General features: G+C 37.4%; 1 protein-coding gene across 1 annotated transcript in view; it reads right to left on the bottom strand.

The window, feature by feature from the left end:
* fat4 (FAT atypical cadherin 4) overlaps nt 1–27794 on the bottom strand; it is a 208992-nt gene that overhangs the window by 63141 nt on the left and 118057 nt on the right. Inside the window, exons 4-6 of the mRNA XM_030145384.1 lie at nt 24002–24352; nt 14843–15765; nt 11830–12004 (exon numbers count right to left, since the gene is read on the bottom strand). Of these exons, the coding sequence (XP_030001244.1) occupies nt 11830–12004; nt 14843–15765; nt 24002–24352 (1449 nt within the window). The remainder of the gene's footprint in view (nt 1–11829; nt 12005–14842; nt 15766–24001; nt 24353–27794) is intronic.

The raw sequence follows: 27794 nt of genomic DNA, 5'->3' as shown, positions 1-27794 counted from the left end.
GTGTTTTTCAGTAACTCAATAATGTTTGTTTGACACTAATACCTGCTTTGTTGAAGTAGAAATAACTTGTTTCAAGCATCTTTTTCTTTCATCTCTTTAAACATTAACAGATTGACAGATAAGTAGAACTCACTGTTACTGCAGATAAATACAGAACACATGGACCTCATTGATCTTATCTTCTTCCTAAATATTTTCTTGTGTCTAGGGAAATGCACCTGTTATTGTGGGTACTTTGAGACTAGTTATTTTTATTTGTTTACAAAAAATCTTGGCCAAGGACATTCTCCTGTTCTGTTTGCAGATAATTTTGCTAATTATAAGCAACATGTGCCCTATTAGATTGGCTTTTTTGGTTTGTTTTTAACCCATAGAGACCCAAACAGCCACCAGTAACACAAACCATCTACTGTTATAAACTGTTTAATACCTGTTGATCCACTAATCCTATCAATACATGTAAATAATTGGTGTAAAATACAGTTTGTCATCTTTTCATGGTCATCAGATATGACCCATTTGGATGTTCAGAGGCTCCATAGTTACTATGGAAACTCTGTCATCTTCTACAACATTGATTCACCAGTAAAACCCATGGAGTTGGATCAATGACCGTGGATGGACACACTTGTTTTTGGAATATCTTTGCTGAATAAGTCATTTTTTGTTAATTTTTCTCTGTTTTGATATTTTACTCTGAGTTTTCATGACCATCTACATGATCTGTGAACTAAATATAGGAAAACACATGATTTACACCAAAAAAATGCATATTACAGAGGATAAGCTCATAAAAAAAATGGTGATAAATCAGTTAATAATGGTAGAAATAGAGAAAACTTCACTTGGGAACAGCCACAAAAGCAGCACTGGGTCTTTATGGTTTAAGATCTGTGTTTTTCTAGTCTAATGTTTTCCTGCTATATCCAGATCTAAGTCTTAGTGCGGATCACACATGAAGAGAATGGGAGAACCCAGAATAACCCTGAGGACTGGGCGTCCAAAATAACAAGCTGAGACTAAACTTGACCAGCTGACCATCTGCTCGCGCTCTGTCCACCCCAAAGACCCACAGACAGTTTCCTCTGTAAGCCTCTCAACCCAGAAAGCATTGTCTAGCATAAGCATATGGCAGGGTCTAAGCACCTTATTAGTGTACATTACCACCGGACAAATCACATTAACCTCCAAGAAGGTGTTGTGACCATACTTTCTGAGCCAGAGGGGGTACAAATACATGTGTTAATGATGATTAAGTTATGTGTTTTCTGACCGCTGCAGCTGCTACGTGGGCGAACACTGCTGTGAGAACGTTGCAGGGGGTTAATACGTAGAAAACAGTACCATCCACTTCCTGGGAAAGGCTACGAGTCGACCTGTGTTGGTCAGATTAAGCCGCGCTAAGACACAAGTTTGAGTGTTTCTGCTGGCACAAGAGATAATCTGTTCCTCCAACATACTGTATGATGGAGTGACGTTTTAGCAGCGAAACAGAAGTGAGCTGAAGTGCACACAGGAAGGATAAACAAGCGGACTCATTAAAGTGGGATGTCCAGGACGGGTTGAATTAGAAGAAGACGGATGAATTTGTAAATTTACGAGACAGCCCATCTGTAGGCTGAAGCTTAAGGCTAAACGGTTAATTACGGTTTATGGACTATGGCTAGAATGTGTTCTTAAGGGACAGCGTAAATAAAACACATCATTACTCTGAAGGGGGGGAGCGGAATTGGCCACCATCGAGACAAAATTGACATTTTTCTGCCTCTGAGAACCTGTTGCTTTGCGACAAAGCTTCTTTTAATGTGACCCCGTCCAACACCCATGAAAGGCCTCGGCGGAGCTGAGTTCAGTGTGCGAGCTGTCCCACCGCACAGTTTGCCAAACATAACAGAGTAAACAGAAGTTTTCTCACAGTTAACAAGAAAACGAGTGAAAGGGATACCTCTGCAGAACACTGCTACCCTGTATATTTGTAATAATACAGCAATCTCGGAAGCATGAGTTAAATTAAATGTTAAATGTTATACAACTTGCCAGTTATTTATGGAGTGATGCTTTTGCATAATTTTTTCCCCATATGTTACGGATAAGGTTTGGCGGTTTGCAAGCAAGGAAAGCGCATCGACAGAGAAAATATCCCACTTTAGTTCACATATTTTAAGGCGAGTGGTGAAATTTAATGAAGTGATTTGCCTTTGTGTTTTTATTACAATGGTGCTTTTATTTGCCATGTTGGTTAATATTTGGAAATCTCACTGTTTAGCAATTAAATGACTCAGTGACTGTTTTTCATTTTATGGTGAGACAACAGTCCCAACAGATCGTAACAAGTGTGAGAGGTGAAAAATGTTGGTGCATGAAACTGCTGGTAGAACTTGCTCATAACACAGTTCCATAATGTTCATACATGTGCCACATAAATCTGAAAAATTACTTCTGACGTGTGTTAGGAGTGAACGCATACTGTACATGCACATTTAAACACGAATTACAATCTACAAGTTACTGCAACTGCAAACCACGGTAGGATTCAGAACAACATGTACTGACTCTAACAGAAACAGTGCAAATAAACATCGTTAAAGGTGTATTTTGCCAGGCTGAAGCACTAATCATCCAAGCCACACCACCTCTTTAAAATGTTACTTACCAAAACTATTTATGTGTTATTTACACAAACATGCAGATCCAGCAATTGTTAAAGGGGTGGGCACCAGGCAGGGAGTAGAAGAGAGAAAACAGAGTTGAGGAAAAAACCCTCTACGACCGCATTGTTAATACAACGTTTTTAAGAGCTGATCCAGAATGTTACTGCTCCGTTAAAGTTCATTTGAGGAACCTGATATTTTATTTGGCCACATCTTGTGTTGCCACTAGACTGCAGACCAGCTGAAAACCTTTAGAAATGGACCATGTCAAAGATTTATTATGGCATGTGTCAGATAATGATCTAGCAACACCACTGCCTTGAGTTATCAGAGTGTTTCAGGTTGTCTTTTGTTATATATTTTCATTTGTCTGATATAAAATTAATGTGCAGATATAAACTGTTCCTTCTTACTCATAACAAAATGACCTGTGTCATAGTAATCGATGTCCAAATCAGTACTGAAATGCCCTTTTTTTTTTTTTTTTTAAATTAATGGTTTTTATAAATGCATTATCACAAAAAAAAAACATTAGCTATGCCAAGGTAAGTGATAGTTCTGTGCATCACAGTTCATATCTAATATTACCAGCAGTGACATGTGACCCCGTTACAACTCTGCGTCCAGAATGTGAAAAAGTTAAACATCTGGAATAAATCCAAGCTTGGAAATACAATCCTCAAAGTCTGTCTAAAATGTTATTTTTACTGGTATGGCTGTTAATAGAATGCCCTGCATGCTAACAAAGTATACCATTACGCTACCAACTGTGGTTATTTGTCCTGTTTTTGTCATTGTAGGTGCAATGATTGTTGGAAAGTGATGTTTCAACCACTTACTACCCTCTAATTTAGTTTTTTGTTTTTTTAGATGGGAACAGGAGTACCATTGATTTTTGCCACTGAAGTTTCAAGTATTTACAGACAATTCTCACTGAAGTATCAGAGTAGGGCTGGTCACTCTGATCATGTTATATAATCAACTTCACACAGCAACGAATTACAGAATCTCATTGAACAACAGTGGCTGTAGAACTCTGAGATACAGTAAACTTTTTTTTGTTATTGTGAGACGTGTCAATATGAAACTATAGTGAGATACATTATATTACAACAGGCTGGCAGTGAGGGGAATTAATAGTGCATATACTGTTTACTTCATTAATGCAGATTGTCTTTGTTCTTAAAAAGCATGAAAATATATATCCTTAATGACAGGAATATCTACAGTCGCTGAAAAAATTATTAGACCACTTCTTGCTTTCTTCAGTTTCTTGTTCATTTTAATGCCTGGTACAACTAAAGGTACATTTGTTTGGACAAATATAATGATAACAACAAAAATAGCTCATAAGAGTTTACTTTCAGAGCTGATATCTATCCATTTTTCATGGTTTTCTTGATAATAACCACAATCACTTCAGTTCTTACACCAATATCTATGGCATTGTACTGACAAAAACAGTGCTTTTAGACATTCCATGTTTCCTTTTCTGTCTGTTTTAGTCACATGATACACACAGGAGTTAGTACAGTGGTTCCCGAAAATTTCTGGTGACCCCAGACATTCAGAACGGAGACATTTTTTTATACTAAAATTAACTAGTTTTTGATCATGTAATAGTTTGCTATACTATGTTGCAAATAAACGTTAATTTTAGACGACATTTAGTCTATATAATATATATTATTATGGATGGAGGCAGAAAAGCCAGGTGTAGATTACTGCACAAAGTGAGAATTTTAGTTTCCTTGGTCAGGATATGTACAGTCAGTCCAGCTTGGATTTACAAGGCTGACAATTAATACTGAACAAACAAGAACTCAAACTATGAATTATGAAAGAGCTGCGGCATCTGAAACCGACCACAATGAACATTTGACAGATAAACAGAACCACAGTGCTTCAGTTTCAGCTTCAGAGTTTGTCATGTCTTTTATGGATTGGGATTGTCTCTCTCAACTCACCATATATTTTTTTTTATTAGTACGTTTTTTTCTTTTTGTTTCGTTTGTTTTTGATCAAATACTAGAAATTTCAGGCGACCCCATTTGAATTCCAGGCGACCCCAGAGTTAGTAGTTGATTGCATAACTATTGTTGTTGATTACTTTTGATGGTTTAATAATTGTTCCCGCAACTGTATTTTACAACTACAAAAAGCCATTTCACCACCGCCTAAGCCCCCCCCCCCCCCCCCCCCCCCCGCCCCCCCGCCACACACACACACACACACACTATGGTTTGGCCAGAACTTGCCTACATTTCACAAGAGGTGAGAAAAACTGTGATTCAGATTGCTGGTCATGATTCTATCTCAAAAGATAGACCTGTTTGCTAACCCTACTCAGAATGGAATTCAAGACAACTCTACATGACACACTGGAGACTGGCACATCTTTACCCTTATTAATTAAGGCAGGAAAAAACACACTAGATTCATGGGAGCCATTTAAGCGAATAAAAGATCCTGGTCTAAATGGGGACGGTGATTAAAGGTCTTTATCTGCTAAGAAGTCATTTAGTCCCTAAAAACTTCACCCAGCAGTCAAAGGCCATATACAAACAGCGTGGCTCTATGGAGGGAAGTGAAAGACATGGGATTTGTATGCGACCATATCCGCCATAATAGGCATGGGCCAAGGGATTTACTGTGCCTTCCCTTTAATAAATGTGACCAAACGCAGTGCATGTCAATGTGCCCTGAGGACGCTCTCACCACCACACGCAGACTCACACACACAAAACGGAATTCACTACAGAAAACACATGATGTGTATAATGCAATAATATGAACTGAAAAACAGATTTACACCCAGTTGATGAAGTAATCCACAAAGCAGTATTTCAGTTTTAAAGTAAGTTTCAGCTGTTTTAACCCATAAAAACCAGAACATCCATCCATCAACTTAAATCATCTACTGATCTAAACTGTTTAATGTCTGTTGAACCACTAATCCTATCAATACATGTAAATAATTGGCGTAAAATACAGTTTGTCATCTTTTTATGGTCATCAGATATGACCCATTTGGATGTTCAGAGGCTACGTAGTGAACGTGGAAACACCGTCGTCTTCTACAACATTGATTCACCGGTAAAATACATGGAGTTGGATCAATGACAGTGGATGGAGATGCTCGGTTTATTCTATTATTGATATCTTTGCAAAAAAAAAGTCAGTTTTTGTTCAGTTTTCTCTGTTTCTGATATAATAATCCGCAACATTAATGTGACTTTTTATAAGCATCTCTATGATTATTGAATTAAATATAGGAAAATACCTGATTTTCACTGAAAAAATTTAAAATACAGAGGATAATAGTATTATAAATTATGATAAATTACCTAAGAAAGGATACATATAGAGAAGAATTAATTTGGGAACTGCCACAAAAGTAGTACTGGGTCTTTATGGGTTAAAGTGTCTGTAGTGTTCGTACACAGATGTATTTTTTATTCATATTCAGTCTTTCAAACATACAAAAAGTAAGACAAACACTGAGACATACAACAGAGGTATAAGATGCCACAAAAAATAATTAAATCAATAAGTAAAAATAAAATTAAATACAAATTTAAGGGTTCCACTATGTAATTACCCAATCACTTTGTACACAGCACACATTAACCAGAGTCCAGGTGTCAGCTGTTCTACACAAGAAATAAAAGGATGCCATACCACATTAAACTTCCTTATTGATCCACTCAGTGTGTATCTAATATTTTCTATTTTAAGGAAAAACATGACATCACATATCCATCTGCCAAAGGAGGGGGGTTTGTCATGTACACAGATCTTTTACTCCAGTAGAAGTACTAATACCACAGTGTGACAGCTCTCCACACAAGTAAAGTTTCTGCGTGACAGACCTCATTTAAGTAAAAATATAACTATTATCAGCTAATTACACTTAAAATGTGAAAAGTAAGTAAACGTTTGAGCTCATTTTCACTTTGTTTTATACTGCAGTCTACTTTAATCAACAACAATGCATCACATTCCATACGTCTATATTTGTTTTTCTGAGTGTTTTCAGCTTTATGACGATGTATTCTAGCTAATCCAAGAGGGTTTTTAAAGAGCGGATTTAGTTTAGGAAGAGAATTTTATAATGAAGCCATAAAAAAACACTTAATGCATCAGTTTATAACGAACATTCAAAATCAACACATATTGGATTGAGATGTGAAGAAAAGCCGTAACCTAAAGCTGTCGGACAAATGTTGCCAAGAAAAAAAAAGTATATTTGCCTCTGAGATGTAGCGGATAAGAAGTGTAAAGATACATACTCATCTTCAGACAAGTAAAGTATCAGGCATTGAAGTAAAAGTGTGTATTCTATCAGTGCTATAGGCTGACTTAACAGCATCCAAATTTTGCTTGCAGTTTTTTGCTTTTATCAAACATATTAAGGATAGATGTACAATATGGCAATAAGGCAGACATAACCCTCCACAGGACCAATTACTTCAAGTATTGAGAGAGTAAAGTAGGCGAATGAATGAATAAATAATTAAATAAATAAATAAATAAACTAGAAAAACACTCAGAGAACGCAGACCTCCGCCAAGGCAGATCACCCCCCGATCACCATCAAAATTTAATAATTTGTTACTTGTGCCAGTATCAACATTTTCCTGAAAATTTCATCCAAATTTGCCCATAACTTTTTGAGTTATTGATGAAAACATAAATGAATGAATGAATAAAAGGGGAATACAAACTCAACTCTATAATGCCAAAGGTAAAATGTTTGATACATGAGTTTTGAAGCCCTCTACATGATCAGTGTGATATTTTTTTTCTTAAAAAACCTGATGTATACAATTAGATACATGCAATACACGGATAATCCACCAGGGGGGAGGAATTCGTTCACCAGAGGCCTTTCCAGTGACACTACAACATTGTTATTAATGAGGAAGGAGGCAGAACTTTGCCAATTTTGAAAAGGAATTACCAATTTGTTAGATATGTTTGTGTCATATTATGTTTTTGTTTGTTCAAAAATAATAATTATATTTGAGCATTGAGACCCGATGTATCAAATAAGATACAGAATTGAAAATCATACATGGAAATTGATATTTGAAAAAGGACCAATAAAGGCTCCAGTTTTCTGTCATTGATTTAATGGTTCAAGCTTTACAGGGTTAATCTGTTGCAAGTGCCAACACCTGATGGGTACCATCTACAGATGTTCAACTACAGACGCTCACTAAAAGCCTTCAAAACATATTTTACTGTGCATCTCTGTTGGACATCTCATTGTTTAAATTCTTCCATGGGGGAGTACCGTATCCTTTACTAAGCACTTGTTTATAAATCTGATTTTCCTGCAGCTGATCCTAATTGTTCCAAAAGCCAGCGGCCATCCAGTGCCCCGATATCACCCTTTATCTCCACTGCTAGTTGACTCAAAAATGTTTCCATAAACAAGGAAGAAGGAGAAAAAAACAGTCATGTCCCAGGTCTGATCTTCAAGTTTCCTCTCAACAAGACTCCTTGTAAAACACATTTATAGAGCTTGTATGAATGCCACATTTCAGGGGCTGCGCTCATACTTTCAAATAATGACGGACGTTTGCCAAATTCTGCTGTTTCTCCTGAGCCAGAACCCATTAAAAGAACCAGCACCAGGTGAGCTCCTTTGTTTCCATCCGTTTCATGACAGATTTCAGTCAGTATTAACAAGAGAGGGTCCTGATGCTCTGCTTGGGTCGCAATTAATGGATTTACCGTCACCAAAAACAACTGAAAAGAGACGGCTATGTGGAAAAAGTAACTGTGCTAAAGCGGCAAAAGGATGGAAACAACACACACCAGAATTGGAATTATACACCCATCTCCTGCAGCCATCTCAGCTTTGTCCTAAACATAGACCGTAGGTAAAATAAAATTTCAATAAAATTTCTATGGGAAAGGGAAGCCAAAATATCAAGGTTAACAGGGCGGCCATGTTGTTTCTGAGATGAGCGTCAGATTTATTATTAACCTTTATTATTATTATTATTATCAACCTTTGTTATTAACCATGAAAATGACTCATAGAGAATAAACATCTCCTTTAAAAGTCTGTCCTGGCAAAATTAGTCCAGACTTGATGTTGGTTTGTCCTTACAGCTGTCAATCTCCTGGTTTGACACAACCTCACATCTATAAATCAAAGCTAAAACTAGATTAAGATTCTTTAATTGTCAGAATACACTTGCAGAAAAAATTATTAGACCATCAAATATCATCAAAAACAATGGTTATGTAATCAAGTACTAACTCCTGTGTGTATCATGTGACTAAAACAGAAGAAAAGAAAACATGGAATGTCTAAAAGCACTGTTTTTGGCAGTACAATGCCATAGATATTGATGTAAGAACTGAAGTGATTTTGGTTATTATCAAGAAAACCATGGAAAATGGATAGATATCAGCTCTGAAATTTAACTCTCATGAGCTATTTTTGTTGTTATCATTTTATTTGTCCAAACAAATGTACGTTTAGTTGTACCAGGCATTAAAATGAACAAGAAATTAAAGAAAACAAGGGGTGGTCTAATAATTTTTTCCTCGACTGTATAGACAGACGTCGACCTGCACCACACAATGGAATTAACTTTCTGCTTTTAACCCATCACTAGAATATACAGGAACACAGTCTGCAGACTAAGAGCAGTGGGCTTGCCATATCAAGGGCCCAGGGAGCAAATGGGCGGTTAGGTGCTTTGCTCAAAGGCACATCAGCTAACAACTTTTCTGCCAGTCCTGAGAATCAAACTGGTGACCCTTCAGTCATAAGCTGACACCCCAACTGACTCTCCACTGATGGTATCACTAAAAAAATGTGTTCTTCATTACCTTCACTTTTTTTTGTTTTATTTGATATACGATTACTAATTTTGTTATATTAATGTATGGTGGACAGGACTGTGTTGCTGTAAATTAATTGATGTGCGGGGGGGAGGGGCTGTTTTTCGGTTGCTATTTTTTATAAAATGCATAAATATGCATTTAAAAAAAAGGAAACTGGACAACTAAATACACAGGTGTTTTTTGTATTTTTTCATGATTAGTTTTGATTTTGCATTGGTTATTTTCATTTATTTCTGTACTTATTTATTTTTATTACCCCCCCAATTTTCCTCATTTTTTTCTCTCTTTCTCATTTTCTTCTTATTTAGTTTCAGTTACATAATGATTATCTATGGTAATATCCCTGATTTTTTAATTTTCTTTTTTTTTTGAGAAGCTCATATCACAACAGTCACATCACATACACATCTTACACACTCCACCACACACAAAACATTTACACAACCAAGACAAGACACTGATTCACTCTACCTGATCAGTCAGACATTTTGTTTCTTTTGTATATTACATGCCATATATCTTAACCCCATCCCCCCTTTCCCCCACATTATGATGACTTTATGTAAATGTAAATATTGTATATTATTTTACATAATTTTCCTTGTCACTTGGTGTCGTTTCAATAAAAGTTAAAAAAAAAAGGAAGCTGGATGACTAAATAAACAGGTGGTTTTTTTTTTTGTTATTTTTTCATGATTATGTATTTGACTGACGCAGACCTCACCCTTTGCCCTTCAGTTAACGCCTCATATGACAATGCTACACTGACAGATAATGGGCAGATAATATAATTTAAGTCCTTGGCTGCCAGAGTCATACTTATACAGTGGAAGACTCCGCGTGATAAATCCTCCTGAGCCTTTTTTTTTCGCCATGTATTACATGGTGTTTTGGAGTAAAACTAGTCAAACGCAGCAGCAGGGGAAGATAAAGGCGGACTTTAACATGGTAAGATGGATGTCTGTGGTTGAAAATGGGTCATGGTAGACAGCAGACTTGGAGACATGTCTGCACCATCCACCTTCAACATTTCCTGCCAGATAGCGCCTGGGAGAACCATTTCCCCCCACTGTCTCAGCCGAGGCCTCAAAAATGTGAGAAAATGCTGCTGGGTAATTTGGCCTGTACTATGATTATGGGGTTTTTGATATTTTGATATTCTACCCCAAATCCCTTTTTCTGCCTCTTACCAACATTGTACTGAAACGTCCTGTCAAAATATTTTGGAATTGTTGTCAGGGCTCTAAATATGGACTCCTTGTGAAGCGTACAAAAAGGGATCGAATCCTAATTAGTATGTTCGCTTCTTGGGCAACTTTGTCCATGTGGCAAACCCTCTGTACATGAGGCAAGAAAATCTAAACATTACGTGAAGAAAAAAAACTATCTTTCGCTTTTGTTGCTTGGACTTTTGACTGAAAAATTGATTCTGTTGCAGATTTGGAGTCTTTTATAATTAAATGTCTCCCAAAATATAATCTCCTCTCCTACAATTATGTAAGCTATTTAATGACTGGTTGATAATTACTAACTAGTCGAGTGATTCCAAACATCTAAAAGTACCTGATATTGCTTTGAAAAGAAGATAACTCGTGCAACATCGTCCCAATTCTCACCCACAGTCAAAAATACACAGCCTTATGAACGGTCACATGGTCAGTCCAGGAATGAAACAGAACCACCCTCAGACCATCATGGCTGTGCCAGAGCAGCTCAGGGAAACATATACTTAACTGGGATACCATGTGATTTGGCTGCAACGAGGATACGCATGTACTCCTTTAACTGCACATTAACTGGCCTCTATGCAATAACAAGTTAACCTTTTATCTGGCTATAACAAGCTCTACCGCCGTATCCAAATAAACAGAGGATGCTATTCAATCGAATCCGCTGAAAGGACTTCTGGGGAACAGGTCAAAAAACACCCACTATTTTGCAAGCTAAAAATGCCCGAATGTTTAGGTTATTGTGCCACACAAAAAGAGCACTGTGCACACTGTGAAATCAAAATGCTGTTTGTTGACATTGCTGAAAAATATTCTTTTTGTGCTCGGTTTTTCTGGCTGATTACAAAATATGTTTGAAGTTCGCTAAAAATCCAACATGTCCATGTAAGGATATATTACAGCAGATCCAGGGATAAGTTTAACAAGGTGAATGTGGTAAGACTTCAGATATAAACAACTGATTTTGATGCAATAAACTGAAATATGACACTGCGAATACCCAGAATACAGTCGACTTTTTTTATAAGACGACGGTATCAGCCACCCTCAGAGCTCAAAACTGTCCACTGTGGTCGTACCTGAGTCGGTGGCTGTGATCAGCAGGATGTATTTCCCTTGAGCCTCGCGGTCTAAAGTCTGAGTCAGACTCAACTGACCGCTGGACGACAGGCTGAACGCACCGTCATCGTTCCCGCCACTGAGCATGTAGCTCAGCTGGCCGTTGGCACCTTGGTCATCATCTCTGGCAACAACCTGGAGAAAAAAATAAACAGAAGTTCTACACATTTTGAAATCTGCTTTCTATTCTCAGCAGAAACAGAAATTTATGTGGCGTAAATAGTAGAACCGGAGATGTGAGCTGGGGAATATTCGATTATTTAGGGTCTTTGAGGCATTCTTTGGATATTTATAAACCACATTCAGAGCCTCTTTCCTAGTAAAGACACTGTAGAGAAAAAAAAAAAGAAAAGACCACATTTCTGGTCAGAAGGACAAACACATTAAATATTTAACATTATCAAAGAGTTGGATATCAACAGGGCTTAGCATTTGTGCAAACATCTGTGAAACAAGCATAAGGGAATATCATTCAACATAAAAATACTGCAGTATTCTATGTATTCTACCATCTGTGACACTGACTTCCTCACACTTTGTATTAATTTCAGTTACTTTGCGTTATCTTTTGTTTCATGTACTTTCTGTGTATCCATTACTTGTATTAAAAGGTTAAAAAGTCAAATATTAACTCACTTTACTATCCCCAGTCTCTGTATTTGACCAATTTTACTACACATACACAGTACCTAGCATTAGCACACAGAACACACTTAGCATTTATTTCAATCACTTTGCTTTATCTTGTGTTTCATGTACTTTTTGAGTATCCGCTGTTTGTCTTAAAAGGTTAAAAGGTCAAAAGTTAACCGGCTTTATTATCCCCAGTCTCTGTATTTTACTCATCCTCATACACAGTACCTAGCATTAGCATTAGCACATAGAACACACTTAGTATTTATTATTTCAATTACTTTACTTTATCTTTTGCTTCATGTACTTTCTGAGTATCCGCTGCTTGTCTTAAAAGGTTAAAAGGTCCAAGGTTTACTCGTTTTATTATCCCCAGTCTCTGCATTTTACCCATTCTACTACACACTCACAGTACCTAGCATTAGCATTAGCTCACAGAACACTGTATTTATTATTTTAATTACTTTGTTTTATCTTTTGCTTCATGTACTTTCTGTGTGTCTACTACTTGTCTTAAAAGGTTAAAAGGTCAAAAGGTTAATTCACTTCATTATCCCCAGTCTCTGCATTTTACTCATCCTCATACACACACACAGTACCTAGCATTAGCTTTAGCACATAGAACACACTTAGTTTTCAATTACTTTGCTTTATCTTGCTTTTCATGTACTTTCTGTGTATTCACTACTGCTCTTAAAAGGTTAAAAGGTCAAAGGTTAACTCACTTTATTATCCCCAATCTCTGTATTTTACCTATTGTACTACACACACACACACAGTAGGTTACCTAGCATTAGCATTAGCACATAGCACCCATTAGGAACAGTGTGTGTCATTATTTCCTCAACAATATTATAGCTCAGTTTATCATTTACACATGTTCATTATAATGTACAGATCACAGTGGATCTACAAATACACAAAATATTTAGTAACAGGCAGAATCTTGTTAAAATTGTACTTACTTCTCTTAAGACATTTCAGGTTGTTCATATTTGTTCAGGTTATTCACATTTTTTTTGCGAAATTATATTTTAAGTGTAAATACATGAAAATATTCACATTTACAAAGAGAAAAATTTGGAGTTGTCATTATTTATGTGCTACTATGATAGTATTTTACTGAATCCTGCCCACTTGAGAGTGAATTGGTCTGAATGTGGAACCTGAACTAAAATGATTGTTAATATCAGTGTAACTTTTGCATTTCACAAATTCATCCCAAGAGCCAGATTGGACCCTTTGACGGGCCGGATTTGGTCCCCAGGCCGCATGTTTGACACCTGTGTTTTAGAGAATATAGTGTCAATCTTTAAATGAGGGAAAAGTCCATACTATTTTGTTAAAATAGACAAACACATAAAATAATCCCCTATAATGTCCAGTTTTATTAATTTTGTTATCCAGAATGGTTGGCATTGGTTAGGTATTTTTGCCATAAGCATTTTTCTCTCCGCTAAACTAATGTAAACGTGGCAGCTTGTACTCAGCAGGACCACTCCTCACAGAAGCATCGCCATCACTGAGCTCAGCTGCACCATGAAGGTAATTGTTGGAGGAAGGACCGTCATTACTCATTTACTGTGTCTAATCAGACTTTCCCAAGAAAACCAGAAAGTCACAGACTCTACCTCTTCACCCGATTCTGCTCTGGGAATAATGGTTTTTGAGTATTAAAACGATACCCAGTCTAATTTCCCCCAAATACCGCAACATTAAACTACCATATTTGACTTGTGCACCATGATGCATTGTGGGTTTCATAGCTTTTCCTTCCGTGCTTTCACACACAACCGTAGCCAGGTTAGCATAGCGTACAGATGTGTGGAACAACCGACAACGTCTGGAGCTTTTCCCGCTACACAAGTATAGCCTCATTTCCTCAAATGTGGCTCAAGTAAAAGAAAGTGGAATTGATCCGTCACTCTGTTTTTCCCCCGTTTTTTTTTTTAAGTAGCATGGCTCATTTAGTCATCAGGGTGGTTAGGACCTTAATTGCCTTGTCATTTAATTTAGCCAAGTTTCATATTTCGGTGAAATCTTATGAAGCCTTAATTGTGCAGAGCAAATTGCAGTCATATTTCACGTCTTTATTATTTCAGTCAGGTATTTAGCAAAAAACAGACCATGCTAAGTGGTATAGTACGCTGATACCACACTTGTAGCTGTACTTATTAAGTTAGTGGTGCTACAAATGTTGTTAAGGTATTAGCTTATTTAAAGTCCTAGGACTGTCATTCACTGCCGCCTTTTCACTTAGGAGGTCCTGTCTGTGAATGTTAATGAGTCTAAACTGTTTAACTATCAATGAATGTGGACAAAAGCAGCTGACATACGAACCTGCAGAATGTTTTTCGGGAGGTTTTCCAGATTCTCCTGCACGTTCACAGTGTAAGGAGAGAGCTCAAACACAGGTGAACAGTCGTTGACGTCCAGCAGTACGATGTTGACGGTCGTCCGGTCAACTCTCGGGCTGCTGCCGCGGTCTGCTGCTTGGACCACCAACGAATACGACGAACGGGTCTCGCGGTCCAGCTGCTTGGCCACTGAAATCACTCCCGTTACTGAGTCAATTCTGAAGTCAGAGTTGCCATTGCCCCCTGAGATGGAAAAGCGGATTTGTCCGTTGGTGCCTTCATCGGCGTCACTGGCAAACACCTGGATGACGTCAGTGCCAGTTAAGGTGTTTTCCTCGATTTCAATGTCGTAGATGTTCTGCGAGAAGCTTGGCGTGTTGTCGTTGACATCCAGAACCATCATAGTCACATCCATAGTTGACGACAAAGGAGGTTCGCCTTTATCTGTAGCCACAACAGTTATGGTGTAGTTGGAAAGCTCCTCTCTGTCGAGTTCTCCAACCAGCCTGACGTCCCCATCAATCGTACCGATGCTAAACTTATTACCGAACGGTCCTCTGAGGGAGTATTCGACGTAGCTGTTGGGTCCGCTGTCGGCATCTGTGGCGTGGGCGGTAAACACAACCGTATCCACCGGCGTGTTCTCCTGTATGTACGTCATCTTCTGGGAGGTGAAGGTTGGCGAACAGTCGTTGACATCTAAGAGGATGATTGACACCTGGGCAGTGCTGGTGAAACGTGTCACTGGAGGCGGAGCCAGGTCGTTAACCGTGATCACCAGGTTGTAGAAGGACTGGGTTTCTCTGTCCAGGGGTTTCTTGGTTTGGAGGACTCCTTCCTTGGAGATAATGAAGTGGCCTTGGGGATCACCTGATGCGATTTTGTAGAGCAACTGCGCATTCGGACCTGAAAAACACACCAAAGAGTAAATTAGTGGTTGAATATATTTAGTTCTTGTGTATCTTTAAAGAGTTTACAGTGTGAAATGGCAATGAAAGAAGTTTGATCATCAGCAAATTAGATCCTGTACATTTTATTGGCAAAATGCAAACAGCATCCTTCTGTTAACCAAACCAACAGTCTACAGGGGTTGGACAAAATAATGGAAACACCTTAAAACATCAACAAAATATAATTTAATATGGTGTAGGTCCGCCTTTTGCGGCAATTACAGCCTCAATTCTCCGAGGTATTAATTCATACAACTTGTGAATTGTTTCCAAAGGAATTTTAAGCCATTCTTCAGTTAGAATTCCCTCCAACTCTTTTAGAGACGATGGCGGTGGAAATCAACGTCTTACTTGAATCTCTAAAACTGACCATAAATGCTCAATAATGTTGAGGTCTGGGGACTGTGCCGGCCATACGAGATGCTCAACTTCATTAGAATGTTCCTCATGCCATTCTTTAACAATTCTAGCTGTATGGATTGGGGCATTATCATCTTGAGGTGAAGGTGTTTCCATTATTTTGTCCAACCCTGTATAGCAAAACCGGCCCACCAAAGGGTCCAATCTGGCTAGTAGGATGAAGTGAAAAAATGACACTTAACATATTAACAGTCAAGGATGTTGAGCTCATTTTAGTTCAGGGGCCAAATACAGACCAATTGTTATCTCAAAAATAAAAAGGTAGAAGTAAAAATAAAAAATAATAGCATAATAAACTAGAAATTATGACTCCAAATTTTCTTCTTGGTTTCATACGAAAAAAATAATATAACATTATGCCTACAAATAATACCAACTCCAAATTTTTGACTTTCTTTTTAGTGCAAAAAAACCAATTAAATTATGAAAATATTCACATTAACAAACTATCCTTTAACAATAAAATGTGAATAACCTGAACGAATACGAATAACCTGAAATGTATGACGTTACTATGAACAATTATTGTTAATGCTAAAAACAATTTTAACAATAATATGCCTGTTACTAAATATTTTGTGCTTTTAGTTCCGATATGTTATGCATGTGTGTAAATGAAAAGTAATATTGTTAAAATCGTGCTTACTTTTTCAGGTTATTCACATGTTTTTTTTTGTTTTGTTTGGATAGTCTGTAAATGTAAGTATTTTCATAATTTAATGGGGGTTTTTTTGTTTGCTTTTTTGCACTAAACCAAGAAGAAAATTTAGAGTTATTATTTATGTTATTATGTTCTAATTTTACTGGTCTGGCCCACTTGAGATCAAATTGAACTTCAGAAAAAAATGAGACTCTGCAGCAGGGATTGATTTAGAGCAGCCACTCTGTTAGAACGACTGCTTCTAGATCCATCTTTGCTTCCTTTTTTTCAGGATTTCTCCAGGTTTCCACAAGTTACATTTAAGTCTTTTAAGACCTTCATGAATGGATTATGACTCCCCATGCAACTCTAATGTCTTTATATCGAAGTTCCATTTCTCGCACAAGGTTCATCTAGCTTCAAATTCATTATTTTCACCAATGTTCAACTGAGCACCACATCTAATCAATTTTTAAAACCTCTTTTGAATCATAGATAAGGCCTAAAAATTCAAATTAAAGGATTTTAGACTTATTAAGATCGCAGAATATCTACTGTTTAAGTCATCATTCTTAATGGGTGGTACCGCATTTTTTTCCTTTTTTTTTTTTTTTTTTGCTGTTGAATAGAAGAAGAATGTTCTTATTTGTCAAAAACCTATATTTAACAGTTTGGCAAGCAACAATATGATTTCGCTATCTGTCCAAATGCATTTATCTCCAACTTCTTCCTTCAATATGCCCTTGAATTTAAAAAAAAAACACCCGTATAACAAAAAACACATGATATAATAGACGTCATGTGCCGGCATTCCTGACTGGCATCCATTGTTAGAGAAGTGATTGTGAACTATCCTGAATAAGGCACTTATATGCATTATCAACATCCATTTCCTCAAATTGTACATGTACAACAGCTGGAGCTCTGACTGCGAGGCTCGTCCTCCAAGAACTCGATCAATTCATGCACCATGACAGATTATTATCGAAAGAGAAACACCGCTGCAAACCACTTCCTACACTGATAGCGCGATTGGAAAATCCCTCAGAACACAGAGATTTTCTGCATTTAAGTGACATAACTAGAGTATGACCAAATAGATGGATGTGGTAAACACTGAAATCTGGCCTAATGTGCAGCCTTCCTCTGAAAACCAGGGGTTAAAATGAGTTTAATCCATGAAAACCAAGTGCTACTGATGTGACAGTTCCCAAATGATTTTTTTCTCTAGATTTATTATCATATTTGTGGTTTATCACTATTTATTGTACTGTTATCGTTTGTGTTTTGAGAAAAACTGGTATTTTCCTATACTTAATTTACTGCTCATGTAGATGTTCATAACTTGCAAAATCAGTGACATCTTTTAAATCACTTCTTAAAACACATTTTTATAGACTTGCCTTTATGTGACGTTGTCTCTTTTTAATAAATAAATAATAATTCATTACACTTATATAGCACTTTTTGGGCACTCAAAGACGCTTCACAAACAAACAAAACAAAAGAACAAAGTTTTGTATTGAGTCCGAGTTCCTGATGTTTTGTGTTTTGTCTTTTTAATGTTTGAATATTTAATTTGACCCTATTTTGGTTATTCATTTATACTGACATACATGATGTTGTTTTATTCCATTCCTTTATTTTTTACATTGAGTTGACAGCATCATGTTATGTAATCCCTGCCCTTTCTACTTCAATACATTCAAATTTATTCGGAGTGTCATGTTTTCCAGTTTGCTGTACATACCTCTTTTATTGTATTGTGTTGTTTTCTATGTTTTAGTGTCTCTCCTTGCATCTTGTTTTTCTTTTTCAATCGTATCCTGCTGTTGTGCCCTTCTGCTTTGTCTGTCGAAGCACTTTGTAAAGTCAATTTTTAAAGATGCTATATAAATAAAAGTTATTATTATTATTATTATTACAGGGTTATTCAAAAAGAATGAACCAATTTCATGACGCATTGCTTCAGCTCTCAATCATTGTCATGGAATGAGTCAGTGACCATTTGAAAGAAGAGTTTTCTAAGTTTGAGCTTTTTTTAAATGAAAAAGTGCTCCAGCGATGGATTGGTCAGAAGGGGGCCCAAGACCTTGCTCTTTGTGTTTGGCCTGCGAGATCCCCAGACCTCACCGTGTGTGATTTTTTCTTGTGGGGAAACATAAAAGATCGCGTTTATGTTCCACTGCTACCCACTAACCTCGATGACCTTAAACATCAAATAACAACAGCGATCAACTCAGTGGATTGTGATATGCTGATACACGTCTGGGAGGAATTCTCTTATGGCATTGGTGTTGTCTATGCTGCAGGTGGTGGACACATTGAACACTTGTAAGACTGGAAATAAAAGTTGATTGTGAGTAGAATACTTGTGAATTGGCTGGAGTTTTCTATTGCTTTTCCTTATTAAAATATTGCGTAATGAAATAGGTTCATTCTTTTTGAACAACCCTGTATTGTAACAGTTCAGGTTAAAGTTGAGGGTTATTAAATTAAAAAAAAGAAGACAAAAACGTGACTTTTAAAGCAAAAATATATCATGAACTGACCAAACCAAACCAAATTTAACCCATAAAGATCCAGTGTGAATTCTGTGGCAGTTTGCAAATGAATTTTTCTCTATTTTTGCCCTTTCTTAAGTCATTTATCACCGTTTATTGTGATATTATCATCTTTAATTTGCATTTCTTCAGTAAAAATCTGGTATTTTTCTATATTTTATTTACTGAACATGTAGATGTTCAGAAAATTTCAGAGTAAATTCAAAGGTTATTATAGCAGAAACAGAGAAAATGGAAGATTAAGTGACTTTTTCAGCGAAATATATCACTAACTGAACAAAAACTAAGTGTTTCCATCCACTGTCATTGATCCAACTCCATGGGTTTTACTGGTGAATCAATGTTGTCAAAGATGACGGTGTTTCCACGGTAACTACGGAGCCTCTTAACGTCCAAATGGGTCATATCTGATGACCGTGAAAAGATGAAAACTGCATTTTTACACCTATTATTAACATGTATTGTTAGAATTAGTGGATTAAAAGGTATTGAAGATTTTATGAGTGAATGATTTTGGTCGCCAGGGAATGTTTGGGTTTTCATGGGTTAAAGTCTACATTTGCCATGTTTTTTTTTTTTTTCTAGAACATTTTTTCAGCTCAGGTTCTCAGGATTTAGTGCATATAAAAAGAAAAAAAATGCCATTAGGTTAGATGTGTTCGTCCAAATGGGTCATATCTGATGATGATTTAAAGCTGAGAAACTGCATTTTAGCTCTATTATTTACATGTATTGATAGGATTAGTGGATCAACAGGTATTAAACATTTTACATGAGTAGATGGTTTTGGTCGACGGTGGATGTTTGGGTCTTTATGGGTTAAATTGAGCGTCTGTAATCCAACTCAACGGGGTATTCATGTGTAAAGTGCTGCCACCTTCCCACACTTCAGCATGTATTTACAGTACATAAGTAATCCCTTATCAAAAGCTTGAGTGCTACTTCCACCCCAGTTTAGGCTACGCGGTCTGTAGACAAAGTCTGGGGGTCAGGGATCAGGGCTTAGGAAGTGCTAACAATGGCGGTGTTTTATTTTGACAGTGCAGAGCGGCATATACTATATCTGAGCGGATGACACGGTCAGATTGTGTGGACAGCGGAGGAAGACGCCAGACTCTGGTTGAGAGCGAAGCAGTGTATTTCCCAAGAATGTAGGTCACAATAACCACATTAGGCCTGGATGAAGCGGTAATTACAGTGGAGGAGAGTAGCGGTGACTGTTCAAATACCGCACGGCACTTCACAAACACGAAACCGACCACCTGAAACGCAGAAATAACTCAGCCCGCTTAATCACACGCTGAAGATGGTGTATTTCATCAAATCAGTCATGCGTAACACAAAATATAAATGAAAAATAAAATGTAGGTTTGAGAGCTTCTGTGGAACCAACAGTCATAACAAAATGACAGGCAGACATTACATTAATCTGCTAGGGCTAACTCATGTTTGATTTATAGACTATGAAAGTACACCGCTGCTTAAAACATCCTCAAAGGCTGATTTTCTCTAAATATTCTCATACTTCTGGGATGTTTGTACATTCACTCAGTGTCACATGGACTTTACTCGCACTGGTAGTTTAAGGAAAATTGGCTGAGATATATACAGGGTGGGGAAGCAAAATTTACAATGAACATTTAGTTGTTTTTTCTCAGCAGGCACTACGTCAATTGTTTTGAAACCAAACATATATTGATGTCATAATCATACCTAACACTATTATCCATACCTTTTCAGAAACTTTTGCCCATATGAGTAATCAGGAAAGCAAACGTCAAAGAGTGTGTGATTTGCTGAATGCACTCGTCACACCAAAGGAGATTTCAAAAATAGTTGGAGTGTCCATAAAGACTGTTTATAATGGAAAGAAGAGAATGACTATGAGCAAAACTATTACGAGAAAGTCTGGAAGATACTATTAAAGAAGAATGGGAGAAGTTGTCACCCAAATATTTGAGGAACACTTGCGCAAGTTTCAGGAAGTGTGTGAAGGCAGTTATTGAGAAAGAAGGAGGACACATAGAATAAAAACATTTTCTATGATGTAAATTTTCTTGTGGCAAATAAATTCTCATGACTTTCAATAAACTAATTGGTCATACACTGTCTTTCAATCCCTGCCTCAAAATATTGTAAATTTTGCTTCCCCACCCTGTACATATAATGAGTCTAAAGTCTCACAAGTCGCTTTTCCATTGGACATCTGTGCAAAACTTTACCAATATTTACTAAATGTCAAAAAAACAGAAGTGCGTAATGTCGGGTTTTTCCATTAAATCACAAATGCAATGATTTGTTTATTTATTATCGCGAGATGACACGAGAAGTCATTCCATGAACATGGCGACAAACATAAATATGGTGTTGATTTACAGATATATTCATTATTATCATATATTACCCCTCTATCTCGTACTAAATTAAAAAATGATTGGGTTTCTAGGTGTGTCCACACATACCGCGACATGTTTCTTTTTCTTCTTCGCTTGTTGTAACATCTGTCAACATCCGATTTTTTAATTCACCTGACTCTAGTTGCGAAAAAAGGTCTTTCCATTGCAGTTTTGTGTGATATACCATTTGTGCAATGCCCGAAAAACCACCTCTTGCCAGCGCAAAAACTTTTAATCAAAAAATTAGACTTTTGGCGTTTTTCCATTAGATAAATTTTTATGCACAAGTTATATTTGCATAATTTGAGGGTCAATGGAAAAGCTACTACAATGTCAAATGTTTTATTTCCCCTTTATCGTAGGATTTATTAGTGATGCTTTAGCTAACAATAAAATAAGAATGTCATCACTATGTAAAGATGCATTCTTATAAAAATTTCAAATAAAATCTCACAAAATGTAGAAAAGTGTACTGTTTCATCAGCAGTTATTGATCTACTGCAGTTTTTTTTTTTTTTTAACAACAATTTATAACATTGTTATCAACATACAAAAGGCCAAATACAAAGGAAAAATCACAGCATTTTTTCAAATTAAGGTTTATATATTTTTCCCATTGTATGCTTTATTTTCGTACTTTTATTTTTTTCCATCTCCTTCAATTTAGAGATTTGCTCGTATCTTCTTTGATATAAATATCACAAGGTTAAAGTCTGAATATTTTGAGAAAAATCATACAATTCATGAGAAGGTTAATATGGTCAAAATTGTCAAATGAGTGGTCAAAATTACGACCTCACCCAAATGCATCAGTCCAGCTGGTGCTTCTTGTACTCAATAATTACAGGTTTGCTGACCGGCAAGCAGGCTTTTACATTCTAACATTATGAAAACTTTTTTTAAAAATTATTTTTATTGAAATTAGAACAACGATCAAATAAAAAAGTCATATTCAGTATCCAATATATGTTATGTCAGAACAAGAACACTACACCTGCACTCACATGTACACACACATAAAAAAAGGAGGAGGTGGGGGGGTCTGCCTACTTACTTAATACTAAAGTAATCTATGAAGGGCTATGATGAACACTTTTCTCAATATAATAGGACTTCTTCTATTGTGTTTCCCTTCATTGTGGCTCTTATCCTCCTTAGACCCAAGAAAGTGAATTTTTTTTGCTTTTTTTTTTTTTACATTAAACAGTCATCTTGATTGGAAACTGCACAATGCAACAGTTTTTTCAGACACATTTTTTAAAATTATTATTTATTTATTTATTTATTTTTTAATGGAATGTCCTTTGCAATGGACAGCATTTGTTTTTTGTTTTTTTTTAGTAAAACTGTCAAACTTCTGTCCCCTACAGTGGACAAAAATGCATTGTTGGGTCTCAGGAGGATATACATCATATAAATAAAGCTGATCATTCTAGAATAATCCATTCTTTTACAGACAAATTGCAGAAAATACCCTACTTTCTATTTTGTAATTGTTTAGGTGTTGTTTTTTGTCTTTATTCATTCTGTCTACCAATTATTGTCACATTTGATACGTCTATGTAATGTCTAATATTTTAAAGTAGGCACATGTATCTACAAGCTATGTCTTTTTTTTTTTTTTTAATTATTATTTTTATTTATTTATTTATTTATTTTCTTCTATTTTCTGCTGGCTCAGTTAATATTTTTGTACATCACAGATTTGTTACTGCTTGTACTTATTTGATTTTCTCCTGCTCAGAGACTGTGTTATAATGTTCTTATTCCTGTTGTTGCCCCTTCTCAGAGGGCCTTAGGGTTGGTTTGGGCATGGGGGTAAAATGATATAAAAGGCAACGTATAATGAATGCACTCTAATTCCTTTCCTTTGTATGTACTGTTACATTGCTCAAAAAAAGATAAATAAATAAATAAAAAAAAAAATGCAGAAAATAAACACTGCAATCTCAGCTTTTCTAATACTGCACAGTCCTGGTGGTTTTTGCGTCAATATATCCTCCTGAGACCCAACAATGCATTTTTGTCCTCTGTAGGAGACAAGTTTCACAGCTTTACTAAAAGAAAAAAACAACAAAAACACCATCCATTGCCAAGAACATTCCATAAATAAGAAAAAAACCTGAAAAACCTGATTCTCTGTAGTAGTTCTACCTCCAAGCGTCTACATACCATCATCAGCGTCCATGGCCCCCACGGTGACGATACTGGACCCGGGCGGCAGACTCTCGGACACAGACGTGCTGTAGACGGTGGTGTTAAAGATGGGCGGGTTGTCGTTCACATCCAGCACGTTGAAGTACACTCTGACCGTACTGGCCTGCCCGCCGCCGTCCAGCGCCTTGGCCGTCAGGATATAATACTGCTGAGTCTCGTAGTCCAGCGGACGCGTCACGTTGAAAACGCCCGTCACCGGGTTCAGAAGGAACGTCTCGTCCTCGTCGTCTTCCTCCAGCGAGTAAGTGACCTCCCCGTTCACCCCTGAGTCAGAGTCGCTGGCCAGGATCGCCGCCACGATGGAGCCTGTGAGAGGCAGACGAACTGTTACACAGAGGCGACGAGTACCATTTTACCGGCCAACAGCACAAAATAAGTTTAATATATCTGCAGGGGGTCATTAGGATTGTTTATTGATACCACTGAGTCAGTAATAACTCTGCCAGTTCCTAAAATAACAGACATTTTTTCTCTTTTGGAGCCGAAACATCTCTATTCTGTGGAATTTACAGTGATGACTAGAGGTGCAGCTAACACCAACTGACCTAATGTTGAAAGTAGTTTTATTAGCGTATTAATCCATATTGTAACCTAATTAGGACACTGTTCACTGATTTATTTTGTGTTTATTAAACCTTGTCTTTTTCTTGTAATATGAAGCAGCAGCAGTGATGAAGGAGCTCCGCCAGAGCGCTGTCAGTGTAGTTGTAAATCCTACTTGTTGCTGATATGTTTCCACATAAATCAAATATAGGTTTTGGTACCTTTAACCTTTTAAACTCTTGATTTTACCCTAAAGGAAGATACAGAGGATTTGGTCGAGTTTCAATGTCACATAAAAGTGTTTATAAAGAACTTTTGACAAAATATCAGTCTCTAATATTTGAGACTCGTGATGACATTAACAGAGGAGTAAAGCTCTGGGTCCAAATAGTGCTTTTTTTTTCCCCCTCCCCTTTCTTTCTAAGCCCCAGTGTTTTTCAATTGTTTCCAAAGAGGAGAGAGTATATGTGAAAAAAGAGTGGGTTTTTTTATGCTCCAATTTTTTTGCATAAGCTGAAAACTTCGGAACTTCTCAGAAAAATACTGGTGTTGTCGGTGGTGTTCTTTTTCAGGCAAGCAATCAGATGGGCACTCATCACTATGGAGGGAAAGCTTGTTGTGACCTTAATGGTCTGTATAGACCATGGTAGGACAGTGAATATGCAGATTTTGGTGCATGATAAGGGAAAAAAATTGGGGAAAAAGTTACCCCGAGATTTTTTTTTTTTAAGTTAGTGAGGTTAATGGTAGATTATTACCTCCACCAAGTGTAACGGCGGAGGTTATGTTTTCATTGGGGTTTGTTTGTCTGTTTGCAAGATAACTCAAAAAGTTATGGATGGATTTTCAGGGAATTTTCAGGAAATGTTGATACTGGTACAAGGAACAAATTATTAAATTTTGGTGGTGATGGGGGGGGGGGGGGGGGGGGGGGGTACTGATCTCCCTTGCTGGAGGTCTGCGCTCTCCGAGTGCTTTTCTAATTATTATTATTATTATTATTATTATTATTATTATTATTATTATTATTATTTACTATTATTTACCTTTATTTAACCAGGAAAACCTCACTGAGATTAAAAATCTCTTTTTCAAGAGTGTCCTGGCCAAGACGGGCAGCAGTACATGAAATAGTTACAGACACAAACTTTCATAAACACCATGCTATCTACAAAACTACCAGAAACATGCAGGAAGTAGATTCACAGATGTATATTCACTGTTTGTATCAGAGATTTACACTCAACTGTTAGAAATCTGTTTCAGTATACTGCTCCCTCTGCTTAAAACGACCTGTAAAATCACATGACCTGTACAGAGCTGGTGTTTTTGCACATTTTCAACGTGATTCTAAAAGATGTAGATGCCGAAATTTGTGGCTGTAGATGTTTTGAGGTGTATAGACAAACATTTGCTGATTATTTGCGTTTTCATGATTCTGTGACGTATTTACTGTCATATGATCCCTATAATGTATATGTGTGTGTGTGTGTGTGTGTGTGCGCGCTTGGCTGTAATGGTCTATAAACTCTGTCAAATGTGCTGCTGGTCTTGGCCTGGATGCTCTGGAAAAAAGAGATTCTGAACCTCTGTGAACCCTTCTTGGTTAAATAAAAGAAAATAAAATAAGGTGGTGCAGTGGTTAGCACTGTGGCCTCACAGCAAGAAGGTCCTGGGTTCAATTCCAACACCAGCCGACGCTGTGTGGAGTTTGCATGTTGTGTGGGTTCTCTCCAGTTACTCCGGCTTCCTCCCACCATCCAACCACATGCACTGATAGGTTAACTGGTTAATCTAAAATACCCATAGGTGTGAATGTCACAGTGACTGGTTGTTTATCACTATATGTCAGTCCTGTGTCCAGGGTGAACCCCACCTTTGCCCATAGGTAGCTGGAATAGGCTCCAGCACCCCAGCGACCCTCTCAAGGACTAAGCAGTTCAGAAGATGAATGAAAGATAAAATAATATTGGACAAATCAAAGTTTTTAACCCACATGACCGATTTTCTTTCTCTACTTCTTTCTTCTTTTATGGCTGTAGACAAAACAGTTACCTTTGTTTCCAGCTACTTTTATGTTTCTTACAGTAACACAACTTTCCTGCTACATTTCTGATTCCTGAAGGTCTCCCAGTCTTTTTTTTTTTTTTTTTTTTGAACAATTAAAGCTATACCATATGATGTGGCATTTTTACACTTTTCTTTTGTCATCTTAAAATGCTCCTAATAAGCATGTGTCAAACTAAAATGTAAAAGAAATCCACCAGGTATTGAAACTCAAAAATGTTTAATTCTCATATATTTCCAATAAAAGTCTAACCAATCATTTTAGTCGGTCCGACTGAAGTAATTGGCCGAACCTGACTGAGCCTCCTGTCAATCATCCATTACGGCCGTCCAGCATCCGATCCATTATCACCGTCTCACATCCGATATGAGTACCACTGAATCTGACGCTTCACTCGCGCTGCTTCTCCTGTCACTGACCACAGTCTACTGTCTAGGATGTGTTTGGATAGAATTGACATGCACATGTGGAAGGGAAAAAACGGATTTATGAACAGAAACAACAACTGAGGGGCACGAACGGGAGTCTGATGAATGAAGGATGGAGATAAAAGTCCGGAAGTCAGCTGTACTGGACTGAACAGGTCTGCATAAAGCTCAGCTTTTATGACGGTGGGACTCATACAGGTACATGTACATGGTGTCACACATGTAAGATGATGTAGGATGATACTTGTATGGACAATGAAACCTCAAATGTCCACGGAAAATTCGCAGAGGCCGCGCGTTCACAGTGCGCGCGCCCATCCCCTGGGCACTGCAGTGAAGACACTGACCCAGTACTGCACAGACCAGGTCTACTGATGGAACAGGAGCCGCGGGCCCGCGGCAGGTGGATGATGCATCTGATTACTGAGGGAGGGGTCCGAGGACACGCCAAAACGGACCGGACCTCCACCCCTGCTTCCTCCTCTGTTTCCATCACGCATCAGGAGAGGAGGAGAGAGGAGGCGAGAGAAGGAGAGAGGAGGAGGGGCCTCAGAGCTCAGGCAGAGGGAAGATGGCGGGGCTTTGGAGGGAGGCGGGTTGTTCATGTTCAAACTTTTACTCAGTGCTGTGAGAAATGCCACATCGGTAGGTATAGCTTTAAATTATAGGTGAAGAGTGTGTTGTAATGCAAGGGCTACTGAACATGCAC

The sequence above is a fragment of the Sphaeramia orbicularis genome, chromosome 10 (assembly GCF_902148855.1).
Source record: "Sphaeramia orbicularis chromosome 10, fSphaOr1.1, whole genome shotgun sequence".
NCBI lineage: Eukaryota > Metazoa > Chordata > Actinopteri > Kurtiformes > Apogonidae > Sphaeramia > Sphaeramia orbicularis.
Note: the sequence above shows the minus strand (reverse complement) of the source record. Positions and strands in the feature narration are given on the sequence as shown.